This window comes from Caenorhabditis remanei, chromosome III (assembly GCF_010183535.1).
Source record: "Caenorhabditis remanei strain PX506 chromosome III, whole genome shotgun sequence".
NCBI classification, from domain to species: Eukaryota; Metazoa; Nematoda; class Chromadorea; order Rhabditida; family Rhabditidae; genus Caenorhabditis; species Caenorhabditis remanei.
Window position 1 is genome coordinate 1,591,461 of NC_071330.1, and position 11,610 is coordinate 1,603,070.

The 11,610-nt window shown below is 42.2% G+C and overlaps 2 protein-coding genes across 2 annotated transcripts; one reads left to right on the forward strand and one right to left on the reverse strand.

Annotated features, from left to right (window-relative positions):
- Positions 1 to 4,050: 4,050 nt before the first annotated feature.
- Positions 4,051 to 5,705, forward strand: GCK72_008459 (uncharacterized protein; the record flags this gene model as incomplete). Its single annotated transcript, XM_003098895.2, has 3 exons — positions 4,051 to 4,244; positions 5,063 to 5,189; positions 5,451 to 5,705. 3 exons carry the CDS (start codon positions 4,051 to 4,053, stop codon positions 5,703 to 5,705), a joined length of 576 nt encoding a protein of 191 aa, XP_003098943.2.
- Positions 5,706 to 6,265: 560 nt separating this feature from the next.
- On the reverse strand, positions 6,266 to 11,606 carry GCK72_008460 (uncharacterized protein; the record flags this gene model as incomplete). The annotated part of the gene is made up of 7 exons (XM_053726840.1): positions 6,266 to 6,358; positions 6,734 to 6,889; positions 7,177 to 7,284; positions 7,609 to 7,891; positions 9,437 to 9,618; positions 10,400 to 10,624; positions 11,577 to 11,606. 7 exons carry the CDS (start codon positions 11,604 to 11,606, stop codon positions 6,266 to 6,268), a joined length of 1,077 nt encoding a protein of 358 aa, XP_053586417.1.
- Positions 11,607 to 11,610: the final 4 nt, after the last annotated feature.

The following is an 11,610-nucleotide window of genomic DNA, read 5'->3' on the forward strand; positions in this document are numbered from 1 at the left end:
GCTGGACCATGTAAACACATGGAAACAAGAGAATCTGGCGCGCCTCCGGCGCGTTCTGTGAAATGAGGAGTGGGGCTAGAGAGATAATGGTTTAGAACGTTTTCTAAAGGTTTTCTCAAAATTTGAAGCGGTAGAATGCTTTATGGTTGGAATGCTGAAGACATGAGAATTCTGAATCTGTTTTTATTTTTGATTTTTGACAAGAACTGACCGAGTTACGAAAGATTTATGATAGTTGAATAGGTTTTTCAGTGAGAAAAATGTGACTTTCACAAAAAGCTCTGTATCTCGGGGCATTTCAATGCTAGTTGAAATTTGAAAACAGAATTAAAATTATCAGGTTTTGAGCTATTTAACCATGCTAATTTCAATATTGTGATATTTAGTTTTATCTGAGAAAATTAGGACTAAAGTAGGATTCCAGGTGATTTAGGGGATTTTCGGATAGCTACCGTACTCCGTCGTCTGTCAGTGTGTCTGTTCATCTGGATTTCCAAGAATGTTTCATTCTTACTATCAGATAAACTTTTCTAATCTGTCTGTCAATGTTATCTCTCTATCTATCTAGACGACTCATGTCCGGTAACCTGTGTGACACGTTCACACTAATTGAGTATATGATATAAATCTTGTTGTGTTGTAGGATAGGTGGAGATGATATATTTGTGACACAATTTTGTTATATTTGTGTAGATCAAATCTAGAGGTTTATTTTTGCAGTTGACAACTTTTTCCTATGGATCCCCACTAGAAAGTTATAAGCGTTTGAAGATTCACTCCTAGCTGCAGTTATGGAATGGCGAAGGTGCCCCAACTTCGCCATTCCATAATTCCCCAGGGAGGAACTGCACAAAAAAGTTGTCAACTACAAAAATGAAGTTCTAGGTTTGATCTACACATTGATGTTAAAATCGACAAGTGTAGATCAAAAATGAGGTTGTACAGTTCCCTGGAAGTTAGCTTATTTTCACTCTCTACTCATTTATGGCACAGCACTTGTTTGTCGATCTGTCTGTTCGTCCAGATGTCCGCAAATTCCTCGATTACTCAGAGATACCGAACCTCCTAAGAATCTTCCCATAGGAACTAATCCCTTCCCGTCCGTCTTCTTTACCAAATCATCACCATCCTTCCATATGTTGTTATTAATATACACGCCGCCTCTCACACTTTCTCGGTATAAACTAGATTAATTACAGACTTGCATCATTCACTCACAAACAAACACCGCCGCCCCGTTCCTCCAAAAAATTAGGCAACATACGGTGAAGAAGAAGACGTGACACATATTCTGATGACAAGCGATTGGTTAATTAGGTGTCGATCTCTATGCGGTAACCATGTGTGACGTGGAAATGAAAGAGGAGGATTAGTACTGTCAAGAGGAGAAATGACTTTGGTGTCAAGATATAGGAAAAAGAAGACTACCCATGTGTAGATCAAAAGTAGCTCTTTATTTTTGTAGTAGACAACTTTTCTGTACAGTTCCTCCCTAAAAAGTTATGACATGACGAAGTTGTGGCACTGCCAAGTACCAGAGTGTGAAAAGTAGCTAACTTTACAAAAACGCTACGACCTTATTTTTGATCTACACTTATTAATTTTAATACCAATGTGTAGATCAAAAATAGCTCTTCATTTTTGTAGTTGACAACTTTTTTGTACAATCACTCCCTAAGAAGTTGTGAGCGTTTGAAGTTGGGAGAGCCGCTTCAGGTACCCCAACTTCAAACGCGTATAACTCCTCGGGGAGATCTTGTACGAAAAAGTTGTCAACTACAAAACTGCAGAACTACTTTTGATCTACACAACTATAACAAAATTGTGCTACAATATATGTCATCCCTACCAGCCACAGCCCAGGAAGATTCAAGATTCATATCATATGTCTAATTCGAGTGAACGTGTCACATAGGTTACCGGACATGAGTCATCCAGATGGAGAGATAACAATGATAAGACATCCGGACAAACACAGATACACAGACAGACAGACAGACAGACAGACAAAGAGGTACTGTACTTCCTCCAAATCCGATAAACCACCTGTTAGCTGTCTAGTCACTTGAATAAGTACATGCTCTCCCATGGGGTCATCATTTAAGTGCCTTCTTTTTCTTGTTTTTTCTATTCAAGAGATTGAATGACCAACTGTTAGTACCAGCTGATGAGAGAGTACGTGAATTGAGGAGGGTGCAGAGAAGAGAGACGGAATTAATTATCCTGGAGGAGAGAGAAGAGAAGCTATTACCGGAAGAAGGGTGTTATTAGGAAGGGGAAAGAAAAACAGTTATATGGTTTAAATGGAGACGATTTAACTTAATTATTATTAAATTATAAGTATGATTAATATAGCTAACTACTCTGATTGGGAGAATTGCGGGAAAAGAGTCGCGACTCGACTCTATCGTAACCCAAAAGCAAGAAGGCTTTGAGAGCCCGTCAAGGTGCCCCCGAACATTTAGTTTGCTATGAATTTTCTATGACTGTGTTGATCAAATCTAGAACTTCATTTTTGCAGTTGACAACTTTTTGGTGCGAATGCTCTCTAGAGAGTTATAAGCGTTTGAAGATTTACTCCCCGCTGCAGATGCCCTAACTTCACTATGCCATCACTTTTCAGGGAAGAACGGTACAAAAATGTTATCAACTACAAAAATGTTAAAAATAAAATGTCCTACATTTTCGTAGTTGACACCTTTTTTGTATCTATTACTCGGTTTGGGATACGGAGCCGTCGTGGCGCACGTTTTTCATTTTGATACAGTGTCCCCGAGCTTATGTTTTGGGGGGGGGGCGGAGTCTGAAATTTGAGAAACTACTTTGTGGTGCAGAGAAACGTCGTAAACGCGCTCCAGCGAACCACTGAAATGTTTTTGATGGAGCGCGTAAGATCATGATCTCGTTATCTCCTCCTCGATGTTCCCATATTCAGACTTTTTGAATGCCACGTGTCATACACGTACATCTAGATATGCCGATATGTCACGCCTAACCTTGATAACCATCTCAACAGGAGCAAAGTCGCTCCACAGAAATCCTGGGCAGCCCGTGAAATATTTTTTGGACGATATGCCCAGGGGGAAGGTTCTTAGGGGACTCTCCCAGGATTCTAGACACCTGCTAACTATGTCACGGGTATTATAGTAGTTCATACACGGTCAGACGGATCCGGAATGACAGAAAAGAGTCAGCAGGAAGAATAGTTTGGATTACCCTTAGGGTCGTGCCTCCCAGGGGGAAAGTAATGGAAGAAATCCTATTGTGTATTAATTGACAGGTATGACGATGTTAGTACGGTCATTGGAGTTTTGAAGAGATTTTGAGATTTGCATAAAGTATCAGAATTACGTGAGAGACAATATGGGGAGATATCTTGGGAATGTGGAAAACAGAGGGACCGGCTTACTAGGTAATGGAGTCACAGGTAGAGATAAATATCACTGGAACGAATATTTTGAGCTGATCTCAAATCTGTGCTCAGCTTTTTTTTAGCTGAAAGATCTCGGGAAAAGTAACTCGCAGTCAAGAATTTAGACCGTATTCTGAAAATCCAGATATTTTCAGGATCTGGCACGCCCTTGACGCGTTTATGAAGAAACCTCCGAAAATGCCGTTTTATCTGTCGTGACGTTGATGCGTTTCCACAATTTCTTGCTCGGAGATTAGGCGAATAGACTCCGCCCACAAAAATTCAAACTTTCTGAAACTGTTTTCCTTTTACTTGCGTGAAGTTGCCGCTTGACCTTCCTGATTTTCCGAAAAGCGCTCTATCGCAAATAACTTAATTTCAGTAAAGCAAAGTTGCTTATTTTTCTGAAATACGCTTTTCCTACTATCTGTCGCACCTTCGACGCGTTTTTTGTTCTCCGAGCCCCCTTAAGCTCCGCCCCTTTCCTAACACCATGGTGGTGCACCCTCCACCAAACACCACCACTCAAGCTCCGCCCCCTTTCACCACACCCATCGGAGAGCTCACCCTCTGTCATTCCATTTCTTCTTTGGTGTCTTCCATCACACCATCCCTTCTGATCTTCTGAATCCCCTATTATGCGTCCCACCGACACTTCCAACTTCCCACCGACTGAAATCACCAAGCGACGTGTCCGTCGTGTCAAGGCGAACGGTCGAGAGCGGGCGAGAATGCACGGTCTAAACCATGCGTTGGACAATCTGAGAGAATACATTCCGATCACGACACAACATCAGAAGTTGAGCAAGATTGAGACGTTGCGTCTGGCGAGGTGAGTGGTGATAAAGTTGTCTACGCCCCGGTAGACTGTTCTTTGAGTCGCACGCATGGCTCAGTGGTTAGAGCGTTAGGCCGCCGCGCAAGGCATCAGGGTTCGGTTTTGTCAGTTGCCAAACTTTTTTTTTGCTTTTTTTGCAATTCTCAAAAATTGACTTCTAATGGTTTTTCTCAACAGTCTGTCGCACCTTCAGCGCGTTTACCTTTTGTAGAGTGCGCTAACTGTGTAAATATGGTGCATATCTCCTATTGACAGCCGGATTTACCGTTTCCTCGAAGACTGGGGCGCTTTTGGCGCGTTTGGGAACAAATTTACGTAATTCTTCGTTTGAAAATCAAGCAAATTATCCGGATTCTGAAGGTAGTGACTTTTTCAATCTGGCGTGACGTTGGCGCGTTTTTGTAAAATAACTGGCGTGACGTTGGCGCCTTCTAGCATCGAAATTTGGCAAATAGGCTCCGCCCACAAAGTTCAAATATTTGAAATTAGTGATTTTGTCCGGCGTGACGTTGGCGCGTTTTCTGATTGAAATTTCAAATTTCGGGTATTATGGTTCCCCCCACCATATTCCTATTATCAAAAATCGTTTTTCTACTGGCTGGCGTGACGTTGGCGCGTTTTCTTTGAGATTAGGCTTCACCAGCACAAGAAATTCAATAGGTTGGAAAATTTTCAATTTGTAATAATTCGTTCCATGCGCATCTTTTATGACTAATTAGTGCCGAGAACGCCGCCACCAGAATTTAACGACCCCCCCCCCCCCCCCGATGCATACGACAACACCATCATTATCTCATGAATTCTTATTACAGAAACTACATTGATGCACTCCAACGAATGCTCCAAACCAACGAGCAACCGTCTCCACTGGAATATGCTCACACACTGGCGAACGGGTTGTCGCAGACGACGACGAATATGTTGGCCAATTTGTTGCAGGTAGGAGCATTTTCAGCCTATTTGGCATAGTGTGTCACCTAGAAATTAGTCTTCGCTGCGTGAAAACTGTGAGAACCGCGAGCTTGCGCACTCTCCTATACGCCCTCTCACAGTGAGACTTCTGTGTCCGTGTGGCCGACTGGTGAGGAGACTCGCCTTCCGCACACACAACCAGGGTTCGGTTTTGTCCCCCCTCAAATCCTTTTTGCATTCTTTGAAATCATTCAAAATCACTTCAACTTCACAAATAATCATTTACAGGTCCAACCCCGTCAACTCCTTCCACCATCCCACTTCGATATGTTCTCCCATCACTCTCTGCCTCTCCACCCCTCCCACGCGCCGTCTTCCTTCTCCTCAACGTCGCCAACCTCCTCATGCTCTCCACCCCAATACTATTACTCCCCGAATCAACCATCTGCGGCGCCCGTTCAGAATTCGTGTGACCTGACTCAATATCAGCAAATGTTCCAGCAAAATCAGCAGAGTCACCATCATTTTGGGTATTCTCCATAATTATGTTCGTTCATTCATGATTTGTACGTTTTTTTATTAAAAATGTGTCCTATTATCTGTTATTTCTACGGGTTTTTGTTTAAATAAACTTATTAGTTTGAAAAAAATCTGAAATTGTTTTTAAAAACAGCCGCGAAAAGTCCCGCCACCACCAAAGATATCTACGCCCTTCACCTCGGTTTCACCATCTCGTACGGGTGGCCGACTGGATAACGCGTTCGCTCGCCACGCAAATAGTCTCTAGTTCGGTTTTGCCCCTCAACCAAAACTTTTTTTGCAATTTTTTTTCACATTCCCAAGTAATTAAACTTGCTCTCGAGCACCCACTTCACCTTGTTTTCCTTCTAAGCACAGCTTCAAATTATTATATGGATGGATAATTACCCTCCGCTGGGGTAATTATACCATCACTCCCGTGTTACTGCTGCCAGATAGCTCAATGAATATTTGAAAAGATTGTTTCTCACAAAACTGACGGAAAAAACGTGAATAATTTATCAAAAAACAACAAAAAATCCTAAAATTAATTAAAAAACTAACAACAAAAAAGCTATAAAAAATCACAGGAATCCAACAACTCGACGAATTTCTTTCAGATTTTTCTCCGCAATCTCACAAGCCGCTTCGCCGTTTTCCAGCAGGATTTTGTCGACCTGGAATTTGAAAATTTTGAAATTTTTTTTTTCTTTTTTTCAATATTTTTCAGATTTTACACTAAAAATCTGAAATTCAATTTACAAATCTGGAATTTTTGTCTATCTGTGTGTCTTTCTGTGTATCCGTTTGTCCGGATGTCCAACTTTTGTCTGTCTGTGTATCTGTACGTCCAGATATCCCCAAAATCGGCAATTTCCTCTCGAAAACGCCGAAAAAGGGGAAAAATGACAGGTAAATTGGTCGGAAAACGGTACCGGTATAACAGGTGTTCAAGAGGGGAAATTGTCGCTTTTTTAATAAGAAAATCGCAGAAATTAAGGGATTTTTAGTAGAAAAATAGGGGGTTTTGGCCTAAAAATCCCAATATTCACCTCCCCACTCTTCTGCAATTCGTCGAATTTCTCTCGAATCGGTTTCAATTTTTTATCGATCGCTTCTGCCAAATTCATTTTCAAATCGAGAGTTGTCCATTCGGAGAATTGGATTTCGGAAATCGGCATTTTCGTGACGGCCGAGTAGAGATCGAGCTGAAAAAATTTGTATTGTTGCAAACGCGCTCCACCGGACGCTAATCAAAGTTTTCGGTAGAGCGCACATACATTCATCTAGCAATGATTGTATATCAGATGCAATTGCGCTCTACCGAAATCTTTCAAAACCAGCAAAAATCGTATTTCTCAAAAGCTTCGGTAGAGCGCAGATACATCACGTTTGAAACCAGGTTGCAACCACGCTCCACCGGAATTCTTCTAAAAACCGAATTTTTGAAGTTTGCGGTGGAGCGCAGTTCCTCAACTTCTCATTTTTGACCTACCAAATTCGAGACCGCCAATCGATTCTCCTTATCATACGTCACTTTTCCAGCATTATCACTTTGTGCTTTCGTGCATTTTTCGATGATAGACTCACGGCTGTCAGTGATCTGAAAATTTGAATTTTGGTGGCCTAGGATCCCAAATTGGTGGCCTAGAAACCCAAATCGGTGGCCTAGAAACCCAAATCAGTAACGTAGAAATCGGTGGCCTAGAAACCCGAATCGGTGGCCTAGAAACTCAAATCGATGGCCTAGAAACCCAAATCAGTGGCGTAGAAATTGGTGGCCTAGAAACCCAAATTGGTGGCCTAGAAACCTAAATCGGTGGCCTAGAAACCGATTTTGGTGAATTTTGGACCAAAAAACCCGATTTTTTCGCAAAAAATGCAGTTTTTGCACGAATTTGTGGATTTTTCCAGTATTTCCCCTCACCTCAATCCTGCTCCTCTCGCCTCCAGAACTTTTGCTCATCTTCTTCTCTGGGTCCCGCAACGATCGAATTCTGGCGTGCGATTCGCGTGTCAACTGTTTCGGAATCGGAAAGATTTCCGTGTTGTACGTCTTATTGAAGGCGTACGCCAAGCCGCCGAGCAGATTTAAATGTTGACTTTGATCCTCTCCGACTGGAACTGTCGTCGCTTTGAATGTGAGCACATCGGCTGCTTGGAGCAATGGATATGTGAGCAGACCGACTGGAATGTCGCCTTTTTTGAATCTGGAAAGTTCATATTATCTCGACACAGTTCTTGCAACTGCGCTCCACCGAAACCCCCTTGAAAAATGTCTCTTTTTCTCTGCGTCTCTCAATTTCACACACTATTTTCTTTGGTTTCGGTAGAGCGCGGTTGTGAGAAGCGTGGCTGCTAAGCTAGTGCGCTCTATTCATAAATGCGACCAATAGGATTACGGTACGGGAGTTGGCACCGTGCCAATATTCAAATTTTTGGGTTGAAATTTTTCAAAAAAATTTTCCATTTACAAATTTTCTTTTTTTCCAAGAAAAATCCGGAAAAAACAATGGAAAATCACTGAAAATCGAGGTTTTCAGTTGAAAATGTGTAGTTTTTTCGATAATTTTTCCGAAAAAATCGATTTTTAAAACTTTTTCCCCGAATTTAGCAAAAGGATTTTTTGCTGCTGAGCTAGTGCGCTCTACCGATAAACTGGAACATCAGGGTTACGGTAGACGTTGGCACAGTGCCAATTTTCGAAATTTTTACAGAAATTGTCGAAAAAACACCTTTTTATGCTAAATTCGGCAAAAAAGTTATAAAAATCGGATTTTTCGAAAAAAATTTTCAAAAAAACCGCGATTTTCAGTGATTTTCTATGGTTTTTTCCGGATTTTTAGTGCAATAAATCTTATTTTTGAGAGTTTTCTATCAAAAAATAGGTAAAAAATGACTTTTCTGACTGAAAACCTTAAAAACACTTATAAAAAACAACATTTTTATATCAATTTTGTGAAAAAAATCAGTGCAAGTGCGCTCTATCGACAAGCTCAAGTTCCAGTCGGAACACAGCTTACAACGGAGCGCATTTTCACAGGTTTCTAAAAGAATTCATGACATCCGGACATCCGGACAGACAGACATCCCTGAAGCAAAAAGCTCAGAGAGAAGATTAGACGATCGCCCATCTCGTCGACGGACTGTATTCCGAAACGAATTGGAATTTGCAGTCTTTTTGAGTGTCAACGATATGACGTCATTTCGTGTCAAATGACTCTTCATTGCTTTATGACTCAGGGGGGAATTGAACCAGAGACCTATTGGACACAGTTGGTGTCTCTTCCCACGTACACCATAGGGGTGACGTGGCAGACGGATGGGAAATTGGGGTTATCTAGAAGAGGGTGAGAATATGCGTGTATCCCCATCTTCCAGAAAACACCAATTTCCCATCCGATTGCCACGTCACCCTGGTGGTGTACGTGGGAAGAGACACCAACTGTGTCCAATTGGTCTCTGGTTCAATCCCCCCTGAGTCATAAAGCAATGAAGAGTCATTTGACACGAAATGACGTCATATCGTTGACACTCGAAAAAAGACTGCAAATTCCAATTCGTTTCGGAATACAGTCCGTCGACGAGATGGGCGATCGTCTAATCTTCTCTCTGAGCTTTTTGCATGAAGAGAAGATGTCTGTCTGTTTATCCGGATGTCCGGATGTCTTGAATTGCTACAAAGTGTATGCAAATGCACTCATTTTGTGTCCCAAGGTCTGTCTGTCTGTCCGGATGTCCGGATGTCCACCTACCTCTGCTGTTTCTCCTTATACTGTGGAAGACGTGCGAGTTTTGACGTCGTCTGAAGTGAGCCGAGAATCCAGGAGAGTTGAGCAATGTGGGGGACGTCGGATTGGCGGAAGAGGAGAGTTCGCTTCGGATCGACACCACACGCGATGAGACTCGCCGTCATTTGGTGGGTGTTTGAGCGGAGCTGGAAAAATTTGTGTGTCCAGATGTCCGTGCGTCTGTACCAGAGTTATACGGAATGCCATTTTTCAGTTTCCGGAATCAGGAACCGGAACCGGAATGTCAAGAAAACCCGGAATTTCCGGAATCCGGATTCCGGACAACTCTGGTCCGGATGTCCGATGTCTGTGCGTCTGTACATCCGGATGTGCATTTATCACTATCTATCCGTATATCACAACAGCCTGATGCACCATATTATGTCTTTCTGTGCGTCAGTTTGTCCGGATGTCCAAAATCTCTCATTCTGTCTGTCTGTCTGTCTGCACGTCCAGATATCCCCAAAAATCGGCAATTTACCCCCGAAAAACGCCGAAAAAGGGGGAAATGACAGTTAAATTGGTCGGAAAACGGTACCGGTATAACAGGTGTTCAAGAGGGGAAATTATCGCATTTTTAATGAGAAAATCCGGAAAGTTAGGTATTTTTGGTGGAAAATATATTTTTCCAGGAGAAAAGTCAATTTTTGATTTCAAAAATCTGATTTTAGCCGAAAAATTGATGAAAAATAGTAAAAAATGTCTGTCTGTGTGTCCAGCTATCCGGATGTCCGCCTTGTGTCTGTTTGTGTGTCTGAATTGTTACTGTTTTGATAAAAGTCTGTCTGTGTGTCCGGTTGTCCAAATGTCCACAACTTTAGTCTTACTGTACTAACAGAGCTTCAAAAATTTCAATTTTTCTATCATTTTTCGACTAAAAACGTCCAATTTTCAGTTATCCAGATGTCTCCTTGCCCCAATTCCTACCTGATCAGCCGGAAGTGGTCCCAATGAAATCGCGTGTTGATCTACAACCGAGAGCATCATTTGTGTCTCCTTGTCTACCGTATTCTGTAATTCTGTCCATGGTTCGATGGATCCGAAGAAATTGCCGAGATGCGGGATGCCGGTTGGTTGGATTCCCGTGAAATAGATGGTGGGATGATGGGTGGTGGAGGAGGAAATTGAGCGGGAGAATTGGGATGATTGGGACTGAAAAATGAGGGGAAATTAGGAGAATTGGGAGGTCTGTGTTCCCAGATATCCGGATCTCCGAATATCTGTCTGTCTGTGTTTCCAGATGTCCGGATATCCAGATTTCTGTCTATGTTCTCAAATGTCCGGATGTTCAAATATCTGTATGTTTGTCGAAAAGTCCGAATGTCCAGACTTCTGTCTGTTTGCAAGAAAGTCCAGATTTCCGTCTGTGTGTCGAAAAATCTGAATGTCTGTATGTGTTTCCAGATGTCCGGATGTCCGGATGTTCAGATTTCTGTTTGTGTTTTCAGATATCAGGATGTCCAGATTTCTGTCTATGTTCTCAAATGTCCGGATGTTCAAATATCTGTCTGTGTGTCGAAAAGTCCGGATGTCCAGACTTCTGTCTGTTTGCAAGAAAGTCCAGAATTCCGCCTGCGTGTCGAAAAATCTGAATGTCCGGATGTCCGGATGTTCAGATTTCTGTCTGTGTTTTCAGATATCAGGATGTCTATATTTCTTTCTGTGTATCCAGAAGTCCGGATTTCCGAATATCTGTCTGTGTGTCGGAAAGTCCGGATGTCCACACTTCTGTCTGTGAGTCGAAAAGTCCGGATGTCCGTCTATCGATCGGGGTATCCAGATGTCCGTACGCACAGGCATGTGTCCAGATTTCCGTCTGTGTTTCCAGATGTCCGGATGTCTGTCTGTGTGTCGGGAAAGTCCGGATGTCCAGAGTTCTGTCTGTGTGTCGGAAAATCCGAATGTCTGTTCATAAATCTAGATATCCAGTTGTCTGTCTGTGTGTCTGTGTTTCCAGATTTCCGAATATCTGTCTGTGTTTTTAGATGTCCGGATGTCTATCTTTATTTCCAGTTTTCAGAATTCATTTATTAGAATATCCAGATGTCTGTCTGTGTCCATCCATCTGTGCATCCCGCACATCCGGATGTCCACATAAACTCACAATTCGATATCCGTATTTGATGAGATTCATTGTA